This window comes from Amblyomma americanum, chromosome 10 (genome assembly GCF_052857255.1).
Source record: "Amblyomma americanum isolate KBUSLIRL-KWMA chromosome 10, ASM5285725v1, whole genome shotgun sequence".
Lineage (NCBI taxonomy): Eukaryota > Metazoa > Arthropoda > Arachnida > Ixodida > Ixodidae > Amblyomma > Amblyomma americanum.
The window spans coordinates 18,491,775-18,516,430 of NC_135506.1; the positions used below are offsets into that span (position 1 = coordinate 18,491,775).

General features: G+C 47.7%; 2 protein-coding genes across 3 annotated transcripts in view; both read left to right on the top strand.

Annotated features, from left to right (window-relative positions):
* The first annotated feature begins 345 nt into the window (after positions 1 to 345).
* On the top strand, positions 346 to 15,949 carry LOC144107594 (ubiquitin-conjugating enzyme E2 N). Its single transcript, XM_077640680.1, has 5 exons — positions 346 to 483; positions 1,010 to 1,111; positions 1,801 to 1,945; positions 5,632 to 5,772; positions 14,928 to 15,949. Exons 1-5 carry the CDS (start codon positions 454 to 456, stop codon positions 14,963 to 14,965), a joined length of 456 nt encoding a protein of 151 aa, XP_077496806.1. The 5' UTR covers positions 346 to 453; the 3' UTR covers positions 14,966 to 15,949.
* Positions 15,950 to 23,095: 7,146 nt separating this feature from the next.
* LOC144107596 (ras-like GTP-binding protein RHO) overlaps positions 23,096 to 24,656 on the top strand; it is a 45,086-nt gene continuing 43,525 nt past the window's right edge. Inside the window, exon 1 of one of the 2 annotated variants that reach the window (XM_077640688.1) lies at positions 23,096 to 23,555. The gene's annotated coding sequence lies outside the window, so the exon portion shown is untranslated. The remainder of the gene's footprint in view (positions 23,556 to 24,656) is intronic. The other variant, XM_077640690.1, reaches the window with a different exon arrangement.

Here is a 24,656-nt window from a genome sequence, read left to right on the forward strand (position 1 = left end):
GGTGTCTCTCGCACGCCTTATCGCACCAACATTCATGCACTGCGCTTCATTTCACAAACATCCTGGGCGTGACAGTGTTATATTGATACTGCTTTCTTCTTCGAACAATAAATGAACCCCAGGAACTTGTTCGTAACACGATGGTGCACAACAAAACGAACACTTCAAGCGGAACCACTCATATCCGATTAAAATTTAGTTTCGGTTTTGAATACAAATATGACAAATAAAAAGTACAGTTTTAATTTTTTTGTTACTTGGACCGACTTTCGCTAGCGGCATGAACACATAACGCAGTAAAATGGTTTGCAAAGAAAAAGAAAAGAAAATTACTACGTACGATAGTGCGGTTGATGGGCGTCAGCAAAGCGGTGATGGTCGCCGTATGAGAGTGCTAGGCGCTGTGCTTCTTTGTTCGCTCCTTGGATAATATAATCGTAGTAATTCCGCACAATGTCTGCATTACCGAGGAGAATAATCAAGGTAAATAAGCTCGCATCCGTCCCGGAGCGGGGACACTGCGCTGCGACCGAGCGCCGCTTCTCCCAACGCCGGCGCTCGCTACCATGGAGCCCATCCAGTATGACGTTGACATTAGGCCTGACTGCGGGGATAGCCGGCTTTTGCTCGCTTGGATCGCTAGAAAACCGCACTGTAGCCGCTACCTAGTCGAACGGCAGAGGCGAACTTCGTTTCAAACGATTTCGAACCTGGTTTCGAGCTTGCGGGAGTGCAGCCGCTGCTCTTTGCGAGCCGAAAGCACCTTGCCCGGTAGCAGTCATGGGCGGAGTGCAATTATTCGATTCGAGTAAGTTCTTTGGCTACCGACACGGAAAGTGGGATCCACGTGAAGTTCTCGTGCCCCGCTATTAGTTGGCGTACTTTGTGCCTGCTGAATTTCTAACATTTTTTTTTTCAGCGTTTTTGGGTGTCTGTTTTGTTTCGTCGTTTCGCGGTCGATCCCGATCCGATTAGGGTGCTGACCCAGCTACGGTCGCCTGTCTTGCAGGAAACTCAGCGCCTCATGGCTGAACCTGTGCCGGGTATTAGTGCAGTTCCAGACGAAAGCAACGCGCGGTACTTTCACGTCATTGTAACCGGTCCCGAAGGGGTAAGTGTACCGGCGTCTTCACGAAACCTTGACCTCTAAGCGTTTGATTTCATTTTTTCCACCGTGAACAAGGTAGGGGGTGATAGTGGGGCGTATAGGAAACAGTAGCGATCGGCATAAACAGAAACCTGTAAAGTGCGCCCAGGCCAGTCCAGAAGCGCCTGGCTGGCGGAAAAGCTTTCGTCGAGGTTTCTTTGTTTTTTTTTATTCTCGCAACTTTTCGTTCAGTTTGGCGATTAGCTTCGCCGGTGAATTTAATTTGCTACAGTCTTATCACTTGGTCTGGTGTGTTCTCCCGTTTCTTAGTGTGGATAGGAGATCGAAGACTTCCTGTGCGCTCTCTGGAGAGAAACAGTCTGTGCGTTGAGGCTATCTAGTTACTATTTAGATTGACTGATGATCGTGTTCGACGAATTGGCTGGCATAACTCGAGAGGACCGGTGGTAGTGAGTGCATACAGTGTGTTTGTATTTAGTAATGTCTAGTGGGGTGAGGGGTTTCTACCTTTGACTGGGTGTGTGCTTTGGAGAGAAATGTGATAAGCTGTATCTCTGAAAAATGCAGTGTTATTGCAGCTTGTTGCCTTTACTCAATTTTTTTTTTTTAAAAACGTGGACATGTGTTCTCAATGATGTGCCCTGCCATGTTACTTTTTTTTTTGTCACTGACATTTTGTTTCCTCTCTGCAGTCGCCGTTCGAAGGAGGCGTGTTCAAATTGGAGCTGTTCCTTCCTGAAGAGTATCCCATGCTTGCCCCCAAAGTGCGCTTCATGACCAAGATTTACCACCCCAACATTGACAAGCTGGGTCGCATATGCCTGGATATCCTCAAAGGTGTGCATATCTATCATGCTCTGGGCAGTTATAGACCTCCCAGAGCTTCGTGGTTCTTTGTGTGACTGTTTGCTCAACTTCCATGCTATCTAGTTGGTTTGAGAAAGATGTTGCTATTGAGGCTGTTAAAGGCACCGTCCTGCGGTGATCCGTAATGGCATGATTCCATTTTCTCTAAGCAGTGTAGTCCTACAGTTTCCGATCAAGCAGTGCTACCTAGCGGCAAAACAAATTTCTTGAGAACGAGCAAGTGTGCAGTTAAAGCCGCTCGTTTGCATTGCTTCTGTCGCACAGTAGGTTATCAACTTCATTATAACATATAAGATAGCCATTCGAATCCCCTTGCTCAAAGTAGTTTTTTTTTTTTTTCACAAAGTATTTGCAGCAGCATTAGCAGTATTTATCATTTCTCCTGGGTGTGTGTTACCTCGTAGGTTGCATTCTCAAACGCTTTTGAACATGAATCGCAGTTAAAAAAATTGACACGAACCGGAAGGTGAAACCGGAAATTTGGGTACTATACAGTTGAGAGAATGGAATTATGCTTAACAGTGACCTGCCCTACGGTGACGTGACAGTTCGCATGACCACTTCTGTGGGCTTGAGTTGGTAAACCAGTCTCACTTGTAATCGTGACCATGGATTTTCTTCCATACATCCACTATTTTAGACCTCATCTTGTCTGAAGTTCATGGACACGTACAGGTGCAGATATGTGAATTGAGCAGGCAGCCTAAGTGAAAACTGCGTTCAGTGCCATCTAGCTGGGTGCCAGGGAAACTGAAATTTGCAGCCCATATAGGCATGCCTCCTGCAGGCTGTACTCTTGCACTGTTCCACATGCCTTGCATTCACCTGTAGTCGATGTGCCGCTTTTTGAATGACAGTGCTGATGGTTCTGGCAGTGCTATGTGCAGTGATTATCACAGTGTCTTGTTCAAATCAGCCACTGCCATGTTGGTGTCACTAAAACCCTGTGCGATTAAAACTTATGTAGCTACTTGGTCTGTGCAGTGTCACGCTAGTTACCAAGCATACACAGAACGTTCGTCGGAATGTGTCACCAAGCTGTGCCAAACTCGCGGCAGTGTTCAAAACTCCACTTTCCAACATAGTGTTCCACTGCTATGATGAACACTTAAGGCTTCACTTCTGTTTGTGCGCATATGCTCGTTGCTGACAACTGGTAGCATTTAACACCTTCGGAGAAGCAGTATCACAAACTCTGCGCAGGTAGCTGCTGCTGTAAAAAGTAACTGGAGTGCCACGCAGTTAATGCTTGTTGCAACTGTACCAGCCAGCGCCGGTTTCAGTACAGGAACCAGGTGCATAGGCACCTATGCTTCATCTCAAGTTCGCAGTGGAGTGGAAGCTATGAGTGCGAGGCAGGCACGAGGTGATGACTTCCACGAGCATGCTGTTCTCATGTGCTCATGAGCCGACTAGGCAGGTCTGGAAGCTGGCAACTCACGTTCTTAGCTTCCACTGCACGACAAACTGCTTGCGAGACAAGGTTCAGGGGAGCCAGTGCACACCACTACTTGGGACGAAGCGCCGTCAGAACCATCCATGTTGTCTTTCAGAAAGTGCCACATCAATGAGACTGGTGATTCCAAGGCATGTCAGGCAGTGTCGAGGCCCCACCTGTAGTAGGCCTACCTGTGTGTACTGCGCATTTCAGTGCGCAACTGTGCGTAGGTGTTTCATTGGGTTACGGGAAACGGATGTGCATTAGTAGGAAATACTGCAACCTGGCGAACCACAAGAAAGGAAGAGTCACAAGACGGATGGAGACTTGCAGCTAATTTTGCTGGAAACTGGCTTTTCTGTTGCTAACAATGCCCATAATTAGTTTCCAATGAGGTTTGTGTCATCTCAAGCACGAGTGGCTCCTCTTAAAACACATTATTACAGCTGCACATTGACATGACCAATGTCTGTGTTCTGCTTTGATCATTAGCTGAACCCACTCGCACATTTTTCACAGTGTATATTATATATCGATCTGTTGATTAAAGAAACCGCCAGGTTTACTGTGCAGATGGAAATTTCTCAAAACTTCTGTGGTCATATTGTAGCTGTGATAAATGTTATTGCAACTTGTCTCATTGACTTATGTGACTAATTTTTAAGCCAGTAGGTACACATACTGCTGCGCCAGAGGCACTGAATTCTGTGCCTAGGTGTGCACTGAAAGGTCAGACAGCAATTCTTATCTCATCCACTGGCTCAGCCAGCATGTTGAGAACATGCCCAAAATGACATTCATGGGAGCGGGTCATAGAAGCACCAGTGGTGTCACAGTGGCGGTTTTGATGGGTGATTCAGCAATAAATGTAAGCTTAGGAAGCGCAGCCAGAAGGCATACTTGTCTTTTACAGCTTGTTCTGCATTCCTACAGCAGAATAAGCAGCCCTGCTGCTTGTGCACACTGCCAACTGATCCTATTTGTCCCAACAGGCTTGGCCTATCAGAGGTAGCAGCACTGCTCGTAGAATTTCCTACAGCCTCGGTGCATGTTTCTTTATGTTAAAGGTGGTTAGTGGTCATTTGCGACTAGTTCAAGTGTTTCTTTTTCGGTGTTCCTCTTCCAGGCAATTCCAGCAGCTGCTCATTGTCTTGCAGGAAGATTAAGTGCCTTTGGGTTTGAATAATACTTGGTCGTGGAGTTCATTTCAGTTGTGTGTTTACTCTTTGTGAAGCTTGTTAAAAAAACTGGCTGTTCTGACCTTGTTCCTTGTCTTGAAGCTTCATTTTCTGTACGTGTTGGACCTTGAAAGGCACACAGGTCCAAGACGGTTGAGTAAAGTAGCAGCCACCAGCCTCTGCCTCATCACGTATAAAATAGCGCAACATCAGACAAGGACATGAAAGAACACACACGAGCGCTAACTTGCAACAGTTTATTGCGGAAGAGAGCCTGTAGATATACAAGACATGGCGATACATTGTGCAAGCGCGGCAGACAGTCAATTGTTTAGTGGCTTCTGAGGTAATCCAATTCCTTACTAGATAGCCCAACAGAGGGCTTCGCTATGCAGTTATCACCTAAGCTATCTATCATTTCAGCTTCGATTATTTCTCGCGTGAGTTTACAACATCGCTACAATGTTAAAGAAAAGAAAGGTGGTTTTTTAGATGTGCACTGCAGAAAATGTGAATCCAAGTGTAAACCTTGTTTTCAAGCATGCACGGTCATTGCCAAAAACACTTGTAAACTCACGCGAGAAATAATCGAAGCTGAAATGATAGATAGCTAAGGTGATAACTGCATAGCGAAGCCCTCTGTTGGGCTATCTAGTAAGGAATTAGATTACCTCAGAAGCCACTAAACAATTGACTGTCTGCCGCGCTTGCGCAATGTATCGCCATGTCTTGTATATCTACAGGCTCTCTTCCGCAATAAACTGTTGCAAGTTAGCGCTCGTGTGTGTTCTTTCATGTCCTTGTCTGATGTTGTGCTACTTTATACATCATGCACTACCAACAAGCCCAAACCGCCACTTTGTTACATTCATCTGAGGTTCCCAGCCTTCGATGAACTCTGCTCCCGTAGAGGGCTCGGGTGTGCTTGTCACTGCCACGCAGCATTGTCTGGCTGTTTGAGCTGTGCGTGTAAGATGGATGTGCTCGGGCCTCCTGCATAATTTAAACATTTGTGTATGTGTGTTTGTGTTCCTTTCCAGACAAGTGGAGCCCCGCGCTCCAGATCCGCACGGTGCTGCTGTCCATCCAAGCTCTCCTGAGTGCCCCAAACCCAGATGACCCGCTGGCGAACGATGTGGCTGAGCAGTGGAAGGTCAACGAGGCGGAGGCCATCAAAACAGGTCTCTGTTGCTGCTTTTTCTCCATCCATCACCTTGTAAAATTTTTCACTGTCATGCAGGACATTAGTTCATTGTCATACAGGGCAACAAAAGGTGTGCTCTTGCACGAGTCGGTGTTCTTGTGAATGGATTCAATGACTTCTCTTGTGAATTATGTCTCGGCAGGACCTTAGCTTCCTTGGAAAGAGTAACACAAGTGGGAGTACGATGACATTCCTTGTAATGCAAGGCTAACTTTGAGGCAATAGCACCTTTCAAAGAAGTGCTGCTGCTCACGCAGGTGGGTATTACTGCACCTTGCTGTTTGCCTCATGTAGTTCTCCCCACAATTGAAAGGAACACCTGCACAGGGGACAAATTTAAGTCGTGGTTCATCTGTCACGTTCTTTTAGTGCGATAGCACGTATACAGTAAAAGCTCGTTAATTCGAACTCGGTTAATTCAAGCTTAGGTTAATTCGAACTGACGCCCAGGTCCCGGCACAGCCCTGTGTATTTCAATGGGGGGAAAATTCCCAATAATTCGAAAAAGTCTGCATACGCTACGGTTAATTCAAACTAGGAGCCCCTGGCTGACACTGCTCCTCATAGATAGAAGTTGACCCATAGTGAATACAACACGCTGCAAATATACTAGAGATGTCAAAAAATGGAAAAGGAAAAAAAGTCGAGCATACAAGGCTGGCAGAGCCCGCACTCTGGTGCGAGCCGAAGAAGGTTTTTGCTGTTGGAGCACTCGCTCGTGCCACCAATGCTTTGGCGCAAGCCGTTCCAAGTTTTCATTGTGCCGCAGTTGCTTAGTCGCGATCTCGTGGTGTACACAGCACAGTGTGGCGGTTCGGGTGCCGCAGTCATGCTTTTTGTTGGTGCCACGAGCTACGTGGACAGCAGTGTGCGACGTTGGAGCCCTTGAGTGACGCTGATATATTTGAGGTTGCATGCTGTCAGCAAATGCCACAGGGCTCACATACAGTGAGAACAGCCGACAGCGATGAGGCGGACTGCGGCGACAAGCCTATGCCACTGCCAAGTGCATGTAGTGCATGTGAAGTAGCGTAGGCGCTCGACGTTGCAGCGCGCTACTTCTCTGCCAGTGAGAACTCAGACGTTGCGCTGGAGCTCTTGGGAAAGCTGCAAATGATGCTGATAGGGTCTCGGCAGAAGAAACGCAAGCAAATGCACATCACTGATTACTTTTAAATTTGATGACCCTTCCCTGTAAATAAATATTTTTTGGAGCATAAATAGCGTCGTATGTTCCAACACTAAAGCTCAGTGCAGTGTTTTGTCCTTTGTGGTGCGAATGCTGAGCGCACAAGATGAGTTAACAGCAATGTGGCACTCTTGAGTTCGCGGTTCCAGGAGGAGTCCGATGTGCGAGATCACTCGTCTATCCTCTCCACTTGGGCAAAATTATGCACACACAAAGCAGTTTTTTTGCTTTTTTTTTTCACTAAAACCAAATTAAGTGATTTGGCATGCTGTATTTACTCGAATCTAGGCCGACCCCTAAAGTCCGAAGCCAACAAAAAAAAAAAACATATATTACCTCGAATGTAGGCCGAACAAAAAAAAGCGAGGACAGCGTTCACAAAATGCAAACAGCATTTATTGAATCTGAACATGCAGAGCTCATTCAACGTCGTCGTTGCTGCTAGACTCATCGCTGTGTGCCTTGTCACTGTCACCTTCAAACAGTGCACTATCTTCAGTACCGTCAAGCGCATTAGATATGCTGCACTTTTTAAAGGTGCGCATGATCAAAGTACCTGGGATGTTGTCCCATGCTGCAGCTATCCAGCCCGCCAGCTGTGATAGTGATGCACATTTGATGCGGCCCGTTGCCGTTAACATGTGGTCTTCGTCAGTCAACCAGTCCATGTAATATTTCCGCAGACGATCCTTGAAAGGTTTGTTGATGCAGACATCAAGTGGCTGCAACTGGCCCATCATGCCGCCTGGTATGACAGCGAGGTCCGTGTTCACTTGGGCTAGCACAGCCTTCACGTTGTCGGTCAAGTGCCCACAGTAAGAGTCGACGACAAGGAGCGAGTATTTTGTCAAAAGGGCTCCTGGACGCCGTCGGCACACAATCTTAACCCACTCTTCCACCATTGCAGCCGTCATCCACCTGTTCTCATTTGCCCGCACAATGACATTTCTTGGGAAAGTTTCTCGAGCAGGCAGTGTCTTCCTTTTAAATATCATATAAGGAGGGAGTTTACGTCCATCAGTTGTGCAGCACAGCATCACAGTTGCGTGCTGCTTCTCGTAGCCCGCAGAGCGCACCTTCACCTCCTTGGCACCCTTTTCATTCACGGTGTACGCCACTGGCATATCAAAATACACAGCAGTCTGGTCGGCGTTGCCGATTTGCCCAAGGTTGTAGCCTGCAGATTCTCTCTTTCGCAGCACGTAGCGCTGAAAAGCTATCGGCTTTTCTTCAAAATCGCTTGGCAGCTTCTGGGTGATTGAAGTGCGACGTCGGAGGGTGAAGCCGAAGCGCTTCATGAATTTCTGAAGCCAGGCCCGGCTGGCTTTGAAATCCTTTGGCGTTAGGCCTCGCTCCATCGAAAGTTCCCTAGCTTTTGCTTGGAGCGCTTCTGTTGTCACTGAAAGGGCAGCTGCTCTCTGCATCCGAACAAAGTTGGCCATAACTGTTTCTACTTCTTGGTGACGGCCTTTCTTTGGTTCGCTAAATGCCATCCTCGTTGCGGCGCACGCAAAAAGCTGCTGTCGTCCCCTTCAACAACGGACGTTTTTCTCATCGACGCCGAAGACCCGCCCGGCTTGAAGGTTTGACGATGCCTCTGTGGCTATCACAACTTTTCGCTTGAAAGCGGCACTGTAGTGGCATTTCCTGCTTGGTGCCATCGTGATAGCACCACGCCGCACAACGATACGGCCGACACGACACAGGTCAAAATGGCGACTTCGCTTGTGTACGGTTGGCTACTGGCATGGCTAGTAGTGGCTGCGATAGTAACTTTTCTAGATGGCACTAGCTATGCACCATATTTAGCAGTTTCAATGAAAAGCTGGCGCGTTTTTTAAAATCCTCGAATCTAAGCCCACCCTAGAGTTTGGAATATGATTATTTGAAAAAACTTCTCGACCTAGATTCGAATAAATACAGTACTTTTACTGCATTTTCTTGGTTTAAACTGAAAAGATTCAATCCCTAGTTTTCTGTCATGTCCCTTAGTAATCAGCTCGTCATCAGCAAGGTTCTCGGCAAGGAACACATGACTGCGCTGGAGAGCTTGAAATGCTCCTTGATAGGCTGTATTCTGAAGGTGCAGGCATGCATGACTATCTTTATGTAAAACGGGAAGGCCACTTACTACGAACTTCAAGTCGATATTAACCACCGCAATGTGCCTGATCGCCAGGTGCGTTCTAACATGGCTTGACTATACTCCCCTTAGGTTTGGTTGGTGGTGAGAAACTTGATTAGTGGGAACTGAAGGAACTTCTTTAGAGGCCGAAGGACAGTGGTGTGGTGTAGACAGCAAACGCGAGTTGGCAGTATTTTAGTTCAGATTAAGCAAGCAAGTCTACTAGGAAATAAGGCCATGTATCTCATTGGCAGCGGTCTCTTATTGTGGAAAAGTGGATGTGCCCAATGTGGGCGAGTGCAGTGGGGTGGGGGGATCAGACAGGGCTGGCAGGTTTCAGTTTTGGGAAGTCATGGTTGGGACAGAACAGGAATGATTGCAGATTTCTGGGGAAAGCCTTTGTTTGCATGCCTTGTCTGCATACGTCCTGTTGGTGACTCGTTGCTGTGCTTTCCCTTATGTGGCATGACTAGACTTCGATTTGAAATTGGACAAGCATTGCAGAGTTGCTAAACAGCTGCTTGGCGACAACCTAGAATTACCTTTGTTGTCATCAGTCAAGTTGCACCCATTTCAGGAAAAATTGGATCTCTCCCAGTCACCTCCAGTTCTTTCTGGCACCTGCTCACAGGCGAATTGCAACCACCAGAGTGATATTTCAAGCCAAGTTGCCAGTCTGTGATAAGTCACTGTTAGTTGCAAGCAGCTTTATGAATTCATTCCATGGCTAGCTGACACCACGGCTAGCTGGCACCAGCTGTGGGAAAACAGTAGGCTACTTAGTTGTGTGTAGTCGCGAGAAATTCATTCTATGCTGCTGTTAAACTGGGAAAAACTGTGCTACATATTTGTCTTTCTGGAAAGTCAAGTCGCTCTGGCAGCTCCACATAATTATGGCATGGCGCGGTTCCGCTTGTGTTACTGAGCTGGTTTAAGGACACTCAGAATTACTTGCAACTACCACGGTGACGGTGGCTCAGTGGTTACGGTGCTTGGCTGCTGACTTGAAACATGCGGGCTCAATCCTGGCCATGGTAGTCGCATTCAATGGAGGTGAAATGCTACAGGCCCATGTACTGTGTGATGTTAGTGCACGGCAAAGAACCCTAGGTGGTTGAAACTGACCAGAGCCCTCCATTACAGCGTCCCACATATATTTCTTGCTCCATGTGCCTTTCAATATGACGTGCAGTTGATTTCAGATATGTCGAACCCAGATATTTCGAATTTTTGGCTCTGTGATATCGGACACACAGATCATCCCCTTGAGAATCTTTTGTAAAGGTATAGGAAAGGCACCTTGGGATGTTGAAACCCATAAAACCAACCATTCAGAACTGCATGTGTTGGAAGAAATGGTGTCATAGAGGTTTTCTAGTGACCTGATGTTTTCTTATACTGCTGTAGGATGTCGGTGCTGTAAGCATGGCTGATATTGAATTTGGTATGACACGAATTCGTAAAATTCCCTGGCCAAAGTGCAAAGTAGCCAAAGGTCTTTGCCTGTACTGATTATACGTTCACATGAGCCATGATTGCCAGTCATTCAGTATGCACCGGCAAGCATTGAGCGGTGGGGCGGCTGAAAGAAATCCCATCAGTTGCAAATAGACAATATACTGTATATACTACTCATGAAAGGGTCACACCTTGAACTTTGCAGCCGGAAATTAAAGAAAGAAATGTCAGCCAAAATAATAGTTCCATGTGTGCGTAATTCTTCCCACATGGCACGTTTCGCTGAGAGCTAATAGACTGTAACTGCACTCTGTACAACCACAGACACGTCGTCCTGCGTGCCGGTCTCCGCCTGGAACCATGAACACACAATGCATTAGTGTTGCTAACTCGTATTGTGCACTCGGCGTTCGGATCGGAAAGGACAAAACATTGTGTTGCGAAAAAGATAAAATGACATGCACCCACACCATGCGACACCATGAGATTCGTATCTCATGGGATTTTTGAGATGTAATGAGATTTATATCAGCAAGATTCTTCTGTAATATGAAGTCATGTTGCCATGCTTGGCAGTTATGTGCCTGGGGACAGATAGCTGGCAACCGCAGAATTTTGTGCATTGTAGGGTTGGTTCAGGTAGAGAGGAAGGATGAAAGAGAGAATTCCTGATGACCTTTTGGTGTTTTCCACTGTCATGAGGCATGGCACCACAGTTGCTTCATGCCACCTTGCTTTAATTTGAATCTTTCTGGATATGGTCATGACTTGAACCTATCAGTCTACTGAGCCCCATGACTACGAAATTTGGTTATGGACAGTCCTTTCTTGGAGAATCTACGCATTTTTTGCTTCATGTACTTTTCAGCATTGTATGCAGTCGTACCCAGATATATCGAACCCGGACGTTTCAAATTTTTGGCTCTGTGATGTCGAACACACAGATCATCCCCTTCAGAATTCTCTGTAAAGGTATAGGAAAGCTGCGGGCGTATATCACACTCAAATTTCACTGTCTGTTCAATGTATCGAACTTCGCAAGTGGTGCTTCTAACAGTGCTCTTCGATCACTTTTCGCACACCGAGATAGATTGTTTGAGTGGTATTGGGCACCTGCTGGCACGGTTAGTGCTGTGAAACCACGTTACGAGGTAAACATGCGGTCTGCTTGAGGGTTGTCTTCAATCTTGTACTCATTTTCCACCCCACATTGCTGTCATTCAGTGAAGGCAACTTAACTAAAGCATTGCGGCGGAACTCTCCTGGCATGCTTTGCCACGGATGGCATTGCAGAAACCAGCTGTACCTTAATTTCAATGACCAAATATTCTATACATATACAGTACAACCTCGTTAATTCGAAGTCATCGGGACCGCGAGAAATCTTCTAATTAAGCGGGTTTTCGAATTAACTGAACACACCAAGAAATACGGCTCAGGCAAAAAAATTCATTGCAGGGACGCGCTACCTTTATTCGGCGTATTTTGAATTACTGAAAGTAATCAGAGATGCTGGTTTGCTGCATCCGGTAGTTGGCGGCGCCGAAGGTCATGTTCTCGGGTTGGTCATCTAGGTGAAACATTTCAGAACTTCCACCGTGGCACTCAACAAAACTGTGGATAACGTTCAGTGATCCAATAACTTCATCGAGAACAGGTTCTCGGGGAGGCTCGTCGGTGTCGTCGTCGCTATCGTTGCTGTCATCGCGCATGTTCGCAACAGCAGTAATCTCGCTCTCCAAGTCCAAGTAGCCTGTCTGCTCATCACTCTCAAAGTTCAGATACTCGGCGAAGCCAACTGCGTTGGATTCGCCCTCCTCTGCGCAGAGTGCATTGATGCGGTTGCAATACTCTGCTCCTTCTTCGTCAAGCGTACATGGGTAGTCTGCATCGGCATCAATAGTGCTTTCACTGGAAAAACCAGCATGTTCAAAGCACTGCCTGATCAATGTGTGCTCCACTTGTTTCCAAGCGTACACCATGAGGCATATGGCTCCGAGGAGGTCGATGGAGTACTCCTTGCCATTATCATAGCAAAGGAGCATGCGCTTGAGCAGGTGGTGTTGATGGTGGTGCAGGTGGTGGCTGTGAGATCGAAGTGGTGTTTGGAGGTAAAAATACCATCCTGATGGCCTGGAGATGTGGGATGTCGCCATGTGCCGGGCAGTTGTCGACGACAAATGGGACATTCCTGCCTGTGGCCGCGAACTTGCGGTCAAGTTGCCGCACGTACTCCTCAGATATTGCACCTGTCACCCAAGCTTTCTTACTGTGCCTGTAGACGAGTTCATCCTTTGGCGGCAGCCCTGCATCTTTGAAGCAGCGAGGCTTCCCCGTCTTCCCGACAACCAGTAGCGGCAGCTTGTGTTTACTGCACATGTTCGCGCCGAACAGCGCAGTAATCTTGTCCTTGGCCTGTTTTCTACCCTTGATTGCCATGTTCTTCACTGCAAATGTTTTTGTTGGCAGCATCTTATAAAAAGTGCAGCCTCGTCAAGGTTGTAAACGTCGTCTGCACCGTACTCGCTAAGCAGCGGCGCCAAAGTGTGCTTTTTCCAATCCTCGACAATGCTCTCGTTAGTGCTTCCGCTCTCACCACAGACGGTCAGAAAAATCAAATTATTACGTTTTTTAAAACGGCAAAACCATCCGTTACTGCACTTGAATTCTTCGTGCCCAAGTTGTAGAGCTAGGTCGTTGGCCTTCTCCTGCAGTAGCGTTCCATTGACGGGAAGGTGGGCTGCGTTTGCTTTCTGCAGCCAGCAAAGCAGAGCAGATTCCACATCTTGATACGTGGGAGCCCGCACTTGTGACCGCTTCGAAGAATATGTCTTGCCGTAAGCCTCTAGTATTTTTGACTTGTTGCTCAATATTGTCGACAACGTCGAGAGGGGCACGCCATGCCTTTTAGCCAGCTCAGTCTTGGAACAAGCGTTCTTGCCTGCTTCTTGGATCAAGCAGAACTTCTGCTACGGCGTTAGTTTTGTACTTCGGCATTTCGTTCGCTGGTACGGTCACAAATCTTGCACTTCTGCACAGCCCCCCCCCCCCAAAAAAAAAAAACGGCACAGTAGCCGACCCCAAACAGCCGCGCACAACACAAAGAAATGGCGTAGGCGAGACCTGCGTGGCGGCGGGTGGTGGCGGCATACTTGCTGCGTCGGAGGCACAGGAGAAGAGCGGTCGCGGTGCTTAACACGTGCTCCCGCTGATGCTGTGCGAAGAGACTGTGAAGCAAGCCGTGGAATGCAGTGGGGGTGAGATCACGTGATAAAAAACGGTATGCCCGCCGCGTTTCAGTGAAGCATGTCTTCTCCTCTGCAGGCGTGCGGTTCACGCTGTGGATCGATTTTTGTGCTGAGAGTGCTCCGGCTGGGGCACTTCGCCTATAAATCATCGCCATTGCAATGTGGCTTTGTCTCGCACCTCCGTAGGGCCGTCGTTTCGCCGGGTTTGCAGCGAAACATGGATTGGGCATTGCCGCATAGCACCCCAAATTTTCGAATTAACTGGGCTGGCGCAGGCCGCCTGTTCGAATTATCCAGCCAAATTTACGTTGGAAAATACGGGACCACAAAAAACCTTCGAATTATCTAGGATTTTGAATTAACCGAGTTCGAATTATCGAGGTTTTACTGTATAGTGTACTGGTAGCAAGATTCGACATCTTATGATAGGCAGTGGCTAGTTCCAAAGACCCGTCCGCTGCTTCTTTGATGCAAAGCAGGTTACAGGCATAGCTGTGCTACCAGCACGTCGCTCAAGAACCTCGTGAGTAACGTAGGTGCAGTGCATTCCTGCTTCTAGGTTGCAGGTAAGCTTATGTGCTGCCATTTTTTGTATATCGAACTATGTCGCGATCTTTTGAGTTCCATATATGTTTGGGTTCGAGTTTTTTATTATGGAGATTGATCACTTGAATTCATAATTTAGGCAGCTCAAGCTATGCTCCGCTTCATATATCAGATGCAACACTATATAAGGTACAAAAGTAGTCCGCATGAAGAAATGAAGGGAGGCGTGTTACTCCGCACTTGTATTGTGGCCGAGTGTTCTAAAGGCACGAGAGAGTGGTGGCGTGTCGTCAGAAATAAGGGCGCATTTAATCATGCTCACGACAGAGGGATCATGTAATATGCCTACAAGAAAAGTATTTATTGTTCGCTCACCACAAGGAATGCGCTACTTTTTGATTGCGGATGTAGGCAGCACGAAAAAGAGCACTGCCTTTGACAACGCTGCACCTGATCTATGAAATGGAGTATAGTCATTGTTAATGGAGGTATGGCACTTTTTTTTTTCTTGCTTCGCGTTTCTAACCAGTGTTCTTTGTCCCCCTCCCCACTTTTTTTTATTACAGCGAGAGAATGGACAAGGCTATATGCGATGAATGGCTGAGGCATAGCAAGAGGAGGTCTAGCACTGCTGGTGGCGTCATCAAGCTTGGAAGTGTTTTTTTTCTTCTTAAAGGGGAGTGAAAAAAAAATGGCAAAAATACAGCGTGGTACTAGGTACACAAATGGAGGAGAAAGAAGAGAAGAGGACACAAGCACCGCAGATGTGGCCCAAACATGGCAGCACGGATGATGCCACACCTCTGCCACCGTGATTGTGTTTTTATTAATTTTTTTTTTCCGCCGTGTTTTCATCATCCATCGCTTGTGGGGGCTGGCCGGACTTGAGGGAAAAAGGAAGATGGTGCAAGAGGTGGGAGGAGGGGTCTTTCAGTGTGTGCGTGCGTGTTGGCTCCTCAGACTTTTAATCTTCCAGTTCTTCTCTTGAAGGCTTTTTGCCTTCTTTTTTTTCTGTGGTGCTTGACGCCTTGTTTCTGCATGCTCTGTGCGCCCCTGCTTTCCCCCTTGTTTCCGGTTCCCGGTGTCATGGTTAAATTGTCAATAATACCTTTGTGCAGTCATGGCTTTGTAAATAATTGCCCCCCCCCCCCTCCCCCGTTCCTCTTTCTATATAATTTTTTAAGTCTCCCGGGGGTGTTGATGGAGATGCCATTCACTCTGGTGATGATTTGAAGCGGTGCCATGACTGCCTGCCTCCAGGTGGCGCCTTGCTTTCCTCCTTGTCCTCCTGCCTGTCCCTCCTTCTCTTGTGGCATTTCCTTTTTCTCCGCCTTTGCGTTTTTGGTACCAAGTTGAGAGACGACGACGACAAGACGCCCACCACTTCTCTGGATGACGACAACAGTGCGTGGATGTGTGCAGTTGGGTTTTGCTAAGCGTTGCGTTTTTTTTTCCCCTCGATCTCCCTCTGGGGGCCTGCTATACATGAAACGTGCACTTAGGAAAACATGGATTTCTTTTCTTCCTTTCTAAGGTCGTGTACAAAGTCTCAAAATAAATTTTTTTTTTCCCTTTTTAAAAACCGAAATTGTGACTGGGTAGTTTATTGCGTTATAACGTTTGAATGCACGAAGCGCTCCTTGTGCACACTCTTAGTAGAAGCGATACACACTTTCATACATCAGGCGCAACGCTGTGAAATGTGCGGAAGTAGTGCGAATGAAAAAACAAGGGAGACATGTTATTCTGCACTTCCCTTGGGGCAGAGTGGTCTAAGGCACTTCTCGAGAAAGTGGCAGCGTGTAGTCGGCAATAAGAGTGTATTTAATCAAGCCGATAAACTTATGTAATAAGCCTGCAAGCAAAGCATTTACTATTTTAGGAACACACTATTTTTTTAATCGCGGATGTAGGCAGTGCAAGCTAGAGTGCTTGCTTTGACAGCATTGCACGTGATGTATGAAACCGAAAAGTATTGGCTAGAGGCATGCGGTAACCTCAGAATTCTGGGCTGAAGCTTTTTTTTTGTTGATGCAGTTGAGTGGTAGTAACCGCATGGAAGTTTTGAGTGCTGGGTGGTGGCCAGACCTTAGACAGATCATTGTTGACGTAGACAAACAACTTGAGGCACTTGTTATACCAAGGTCATGCTGGCGAACGAGGAGCACGGTAAAAAAGTTTCTCCTGCTGCCAGCTGCACCATAGAAACGAAAGCTGACAGTTCACCACCATAGCGCCACTTGCAAGCCAGCTGCAGGAATGGAACGGGTACAGAAATTCTAATGGCGTAGAGTTTCACGAATCCTCATTTTTGAATTTCCAGTCTTTCGTGACGTGCAGAAATGATGCCTCGGCTGGGCTGGGTTGTGCTTGCTGCTTGGCTTTAGCCATTAACGAACGCCGGAAGCACGGGGCGAATTGTAGCCTCGGCCAGTCGCGAAAGGCGGGAGATTAAAAAATGATGCATGTTTCAGAATTTCTTCGTACCGGGCAGCTGATGAATTCTAGCGCAAAGGAAACTCGTCAGATGGACAGGAAGAAGCTGACAGGTGCTGCCATGTCTTTTTCCTGTACGTCCTCCTGTGCTTCAGGTGAATTTCGCATCCCTCGTGTCATAAGGTGGTTATGCCATATTGCGTACGCAGTAAAAAAAAAAAACGCTGAGGCAGCGATCTAATATCAAGCGTTCACACCTAACATAAGTCGCCTGTTCGAATCCCTGCCGCGAGTGAAATAACTAGTAAGTTTATGCTGCACGAAACGCGAAATCTTTTGAAACAAATGATTGAGCCGCAACGTTCATAGGAAGATTCGTAAAAACGGAATTGGGGGGGGGGGGGGGGGGGGGTACATAGGTTGGTGGCTCGAGTCCCTACCGCGAGCTAGGCTTCAACTCGACTAGTCTTTATGCTGCACGGAACGCTGAATCGTATGGCACCGTCGGGAACGTTCTGCAGCAAACAGTTGGCCCACATATTTTACACGTATGTCGGGACTGGCCTGAATTTGACACTTGTCAGATGGGGATATATGTACCGAATCGACATAGTTTGGTTTGGGTTGTGGTGCTCGGGCATCAATCACACTGCCGCCTGTTATTTTATTCCATTATGTAATCACCTCTGTTACCATGGAGGCCGCAACATTATCTCAGTGGTTGCCATGATAACCGAGGTGGTCGTTGCTATGGAGGCCGTTAAAGATCCCCAGGTGGTCGAAATTATTCCGGAGCCCACGACTACGGCACCTCTTTCTTCTTTCACCCCCTCATTTATCCCTTCTCACTGCGCGGTTGAGGTGTCCAACGCTATATGAGACAGATACTTCGCCATTTCCTTCCCCCAAAACCAATTATGGAGGCCGCCATCTTTGACTTTATTCGTGGAGTCTGCATAACTCGGAGGCTCGAAATGCGCCAGTAGAGCTAACGCTGTAAAAAAAAAAAATGGCGGTGCTTTAGCTCTGGTTAAACCTGGAGTGACGCGATAGCTACAGCTGGCCGAGTGGAACTTGGTCACGTGATCAGCATCGGCGCCGCGCCGCCGGCAGCTGCTCCGCACCACGTGACAGCGTGGCGGCACTGCTACAGGGTGGCGCGCCGCCACGCTGAAGGCTCGAAATGCTACCGTAATGTAGCTATCGCTACAAAAAAAAAAAATGCTGGCGGTTTAGCAGTGCTAAGCACGAACTATTTTGCGAAAGCAGGTTTTTGCTGGTGGACACCATCGCCACGTACTTGAAAGCTCGATTGAGGCGTCTGTCACTGCCGCCACGTATCTCAAAGTGCGATTGAGGAGTCCACTGACCCAGGGAGCCAGTTATGCGCGTTTCGTTTGCTTTCGTGACTTGCGCACAGATGGAAGCTCATGAAGACGGCGATCTGCAGCGCATAGCGGGAGAGTTGCAGTTTAACACGAGCCGTGTTGGCTGCGGCGGTAGCCTAGGGCTCTGGCCGACCTTTTTTGCCTTCGTTTTATTATATTTATCTGGGACACCATAGCGTTTTGTTGCAAGTGTAGTTCGGTTCGCGAGCAACCCGCACATTTTCGAAGATTACTCCGCGTATTACTACGCATTTCTCCGCCGGTGGCAGAGCGGCAAGCTGCTCCGTGCGACTGGCTGAAAGGCACTCCACGCGTAGGTTGGCTTCTACTCTTTGCGCGCCTCAGTTTAAAAAAATCGGCAGTGGCTTAGCTCGGCTATGCCAGGATAAACGCAGCGAGCGGTACGTTTCCCTGGCTGAGCTTGCTGTGCTCACTGTATGTTTAGCAATGAGAGACATTGGGTATACACATCTTTTATTCATTTTACTTGACAGAGACAAAGGCAGCTCGATGATCTGTGAAATAGCCTGCAGTGGTCTCAATTTTTGGAGTTAATCTTCTCTTCACTATACCGCCGTTTAGCAGCGCCTGGACTCTCCTCTGAATCCATGTCAAACGTTGTGTTACAGACTCCTATCACATCTCCGCCTTTCAGACGCAATGCTGCGCATGCGAGGCGCGGTTCGGGTATTAGAGGGGCGTGGTGCGAGGCGGCGACGAAGCGCGCGGTGCACCTGTGGGGTCTCTCTGGTTACCATGGTATCGGCGCATGCGCACAACTGCTGATCCGCGTGACGTCACGCGTGGCTCCGACGGTGGAGCGGGCGCGCGGCATAGAGTTTCTTACTATTATCAGTCAGTCAGTCAGTTTTTATTTGCAGGAAAATCACGTCATCCTGCGGGTGGCAGAGACTAAAGGCATGGTTGCCTGACGAGGTCTCTGCCCCCGTAACAAAAGGAACAACCTACAGCAGTACAGCAGAGAGCTGGTACAAAAAAGAAAAGCATCGTTACAGATAGTACACGCATACATACAATATGGCTGTACTTAAGCACTATGAACAGTTTTTTTAAAAATCACATTGAAGATTCGCTCAAATATCACAAAAACACGTAAAAAGAAGTCAACAATTGAAAACAAAATTTACGTTTATCATTGTTACTTAACAATCTCAACGGAAAACAAAATTGCCCGCAGTTCACGTTTGAACCTTTGTCTGGGTAGGCAGAAATCTAAAATAGAAGCAGAGTTATTAAACATGTCTATTACTTGGTATTCCAGATCTTGTTTTCCATAATTTGTTCTGACTTTTTTATTTCTGCGTTTGGGGTTACGAATATCATATTGAGCCAAAACAGGTGTGTAAACACTGAAATTTCTTTTTATATATTTGCTGTCCCAGTATCCATAAATAGACTTTACTTGCTGGTAAAACACCAAATCTGGGAAAAAGTGGTTGCGTCGACAACAATCTAATAGGGCCGGTGTGGTTCACAAAAATTCGGAGGACATGTTTTTGCAGCAGTTGTAGCCTATCATAGTTCCCTTTTGTCGTTGTTCCCCAGACCAGAATGCCATACAAAGGTTTAGAATAGAACAGGGAGTAATATAGTGATTGCTTTAGCCACAGAGGTAGAAGAGTAGCTATTTTTCTAATACATCCAACAGACTTCGCGAGTTCGGACAGCAGATGATTAACATGAGGGGTCCAATACAACTCTTCACTAAACCATACCCCAAGGAACTTTTGCACACTTACTTGTTCTAAGATATGTCCTCTATACTGTAAGTTAATTATTTTTTATGGTTATTGATTGGCTTAAATATCATGTACTTCGTTTTTACTGCATTCAACTAGAGGGAAAGCTGGCGGCGCTGCACCTCAGCCACCATGGGCGCCCAAAGCATCATGGGGTGATGAGCTACTTGGTGCGGGATAGTCAGATTTTTTCGGGAACACACAGTGGCGTTACTAAGATGTCCCATTCCTATAGTGAACTAGAATACTGGTCTAGTGGCGCGAACGGTAGGGCGCGAGCGTGCGCTTTGGCCTGGACGCCACCAGATGGTGCCACTACAACTTTTTCTAGCGGCGCCGTCGCTGCTGCTTCAGGAGCTTGTGTATGTTTCTCCGCATCGTTGTAACGATGGGGCGCATCATACGCTACTAGTTAAGAAACCTGAATGCCATTGGCTTCAACTAACTTCAACGTAACCTCCTAGGCACCTTTTTTTCCTCACCGTGCCCGTTCGAGAATTTTGGCGATGATGAAAAATAGCGTCGCTCTATGTCGTCTGCTACCGTCAAATGGCAATGTGAAATGCTCACAGTTTTGCTTCTGCATGTAATTTGTTTAGTTGCATCTCTGGTGGTGGTGGTGGTGGTAGTGGTTTTTTTTCATTAAAATAATAGTAAAAAGGAAGGAAAAGATTTTTGCTAGCCCCGGAATCTGCCATCGATACTGAAGCACCTGAGCTGGGGCAGCGGAAATAAAGGATAGCAGGCAGAATGGAGAAATGCAATGAAAGAGGTGAGGGGACAGGAAGAGAGGATAGGGGGAGAAGCAATATGTACAAACTATTTACACAATAAGAAATGTGTCCAGGTTGTGCGCGTGATTAGTTCATGTTCGAGGAATTAAAACACGCGCACAGCACTGTGTTGGCTACAACTGGAGTGGGGCGTCCAGTTATTAATCGTTCAAGGTAGAACTCGCGGAGCGTTCGGTCACTGCGTGTAACTACCTGACGGAGAACAGACGGGACGTCAAGCCCGTGTGTTCGAGGAATGCACAGAGGCTCACCACAGTTCGTTCACGAGTGCGCGCACTGCCCTGCGGCCACAATAGCACCTTGATGGAGTCTGGTAGTATGCCCTGCGCCCTATAGGCCGCAAGCATATCGCGACGAGCATCGGCGAACGCGGCACAGTGAAGGAGCAGGTGTTCTAGTGTTTCCACTGCACCGCATCCGTCACACACATTACTCGTCGCGATTCCGTGACGCTCCCGTCGTTCGACGGGCCACACGCAGCCAATGCGCGCGCGGAGGATCATTGCACGTTGTGGCCGTACTGAAAGATTGGTACGCTAATGGAACTCTATTAAACTCTTCCGGGATTCTTCGGCGAGCGGACATGTTTTTTAGCTCTCCGCTCCTACGGACGCTGGGCCTAAGGCTTCGCGGCGCTGCGGGGTCTCCCCATTGAGGCCACAGACACCGTGAACGAGCGAAAGCCTGTGTTCGGCGGTGACAATGAGCAACGCAGGGCAGGCCACTCACGCTCACGGAGACGAGCGCCATCCAGAGCAAGGTCGTCCAGCACCATTCGGCGAATGCAGGCCGAAATCGCTGATCTGCGGGACACGGTGAGGTGCCTGACGGTGCATCTCAACTATGACTGAGCTGATTTTGTTTACATGTGACTATTAAGCTACCCTAGTAATTCATCTGTGACGGCACTGTACGAGTAATCTCCTATATAACTTTTCCACCTTTAAGGCGACAGCGTTAAAGGGACTATGCAACGAATAAAATGTCACTTGTAAATGTTTTCAATGCTTAGAAATGATGCTAAGAAGCATTCAAACCAAGTATGAGTCTTCAGAACTGAGCTGGCAATTTATTATGAACTTTTAAAAACCGTGTTTTTTTTTAATTCGCGGGCCGATTGGTGTGCTCGTAGTGGCCGATTTTGGAAGTAAAATCGTGGAACAAAGACGTCACACTACCCATGACGTCGCCAGGCCACCACATGTTCATCCTAGAAATCGTAGAAACTGCGACTCGGCGCCATACTGAATGCGAGATTCCAGCTATAGTTGTGGACTCGGGATTAATGCGAAGGTGATTGCTTGGTGACTCCGGCGGAGGATATACTTCGCGCTTGGAGCTGCGTCACGGCAAAGTTCTTTCTTCCTCTTGAGATTAACGTACTCGAGTAAAGTGCTCTGCTCCAATTTCTGCGAGAAGGCCGAAAAAAAAATTGCATAGCTTGCGCCTTGGCTACCAAGCTTCGGTGCACCCTTTAAAGGGACACTGAGGAGAAATTGAAGTTGGCTTGTATCCATAGAATAGCAGCTCCTGATCACAAAAACGCCACTCTTCCTGAAAACAAAGCTCTTGTAATGTAGAAAATAGCAAGAACCAAAATACAGGTATCGCCGCCACAGGCCAATCTCGCAAGTACAAGCCTGATGACTTCCTTTGACAAGAGGCGCCACCTTGGAGGAATTTTCCTTACTTCATGGAAGTCACGAATCTCTGAGGCTTGCAAAGGTAGGTTGCGCACAGCACCGCTAGCCGTCAGAAATCACGGAGTCTGCGTCTACGTCACGATTCACGTCACTCCGTTTTGTGACGTCATAAGAGTTGCCGTGGCGTCATAAGAGTTTCCTGAGTTTGAATCAGAGGGGCGGGAAAAACTTTTTCAACTTCGAATCCAAATTTCTTTGACATAAATGCATCTTTCGCGCCCGGACAAGCGGCAACAAAGCCATAAAATGGCGAACTGTCAGATTTTGCTAACAAAAAAAAATGATAGAGTTCTCCTCAGTGTCCCTTTAAGGAAAGTGATCGTTCAGCTAGAAAAGAGTTTTCGACTACTAGAGGAGGCAAAGGGCAATTCGTGGGACGAAGCAGATATCCGCAACGTGCTTTATTTCATTGTTTCTGCTCTCTTTATATGGTGGTAACGTTCCAGGACAGCCAGCTAAGTGAAAGCGGTTTCGGTGATCGAAAACCATGTTCCGTTGTCGTCTTGCCTACCGCGATGAAAAGGTGACGTTGCACTTGCATGCGCCAGCCTAAAAAAAAAGTCGAGCGCGATAGGGCGAGAGCCTAAAAACCTAAGTATAACAGTGCAGATAAGACCACCCGCTTCTTGCCGGCACGGCGGGCGAGAATTGGCGAGACCTGGCCTAAGCCTATACCGGGCAATGGCGGCGGCGGCTGGGCTCGCCCGTTCAATGATGCTCGGGTGTCGTTTTCCGAGTTATTCTTGACGACGTTCGAAACTGACCTTGTTTGAACGAACTAATGAAACCCTTCCTGCTTCTCCCGTCGAACTGTGACATCATCTGAAACCCCGTGTTAGCTGAGGCCTTGCAATTACCGTCAAGTTATAGCCCGACAGAAATCAAAAGGCCCAGCGATCACCGCAGCCTGACAACGTTGTGTTCGCTCCAGCTGTTCGCTTGTCCATCCCCAAACATGGCAGATCTCCTCGGTAATCGCGTAACTCCTGTCGAAGTGCCACTGCTGCCAGCTTGTCATCGAAGTGCGGTGTTGCCGGCGTCGCTCCTTCAAACGATGAACTCGGCTTGCGGGGACGGAGCCTTCCCAAAGCTTCGTCCGCGGCAGCAAGAACGGTGGGTGCGGTGAATAATAATAATAATTGGTTCTTGGGGAAAGGAAAATGGCGCAGTATCTGTCTCATATATCTTTGGACACCTGAACCGCGCCGTAAGGGAAGGGATAAAGGAGGGAGTGAAAGAAGAAAGGAAAAAAGAGGTGCCTTAGTGGAGGGCTCCGGAATAATTTAGACCCCCTGGGGATCTTTAACGTGCACTGACATCGGTGGCAGTCGCTCAGTTCTGCAGCGCGCACTGATAAATCCGCGAGTTTTGCGATACCAGAGCTTTTGTTAGCGTTGGAACTGCGTTTAACGCACATACGAAGGTACCGTAGAGATAATTTACCCCAGCAGATTTCTTGCGCCACTCGTGAAGGCACAGGTGCAAACAGCGATATGCAGCACGCAGTCATGTGTAGCTGTGGGGTGATCACGTAACTACTGCTGAACTAGAAGTGAAAGGCACGCCCTGACCCGATCGTCTGTTCAAGAAAGAATTAGAAGCATTGCTCTGCCTGGTACCGCAGTGGACTAATCTTCGTACCTACCAATGGGTTCCAGCATCCCCCGATAAGAGACAGCTAGGTAAGGAATGGCGGGAAAGTTAGCCGTGAAAGGAAAGGATACCGGTTTGCTACCCTGCACTGGTGGAAATTGATGAAGAAATGTGAAGGTGTATGAGAAACGGTAAAACGCTGTTTTCGAAAGATTGAAAAGCCGCTTCCCTTCATAACTTCACAGAAGCCTTCAATTGTTAGATCAGCAGAAGGCACGCGATTAGCTCGCATCGGCGTGCGTTCGCGTGCTCCGTCTTTCATGTCGACTGCACTGGCAGTCATATGTTGAGGAGCAGTCCCCAAGTTTCACCGAGAATTTCAGTCTGCCCAAGTTTCGCTAACACTTTTAAAATAACATGAACTGTGTGTGGAGAGCATTTTGCCGCCTGCCTCAGCTTGATGCGTCATTCTACGATCCCACCACTGAGCACGCACCGCTTTGATAAGTCCCACTTTGCCTTCGCAATGTTGTCGCAAGCCCTTGGTGTTAAATTCGCAACAGTTCAGCACTGGCATACATAACCGTATCGCGTCGCGCAAGTCGGCGTTAACTAGTCGCG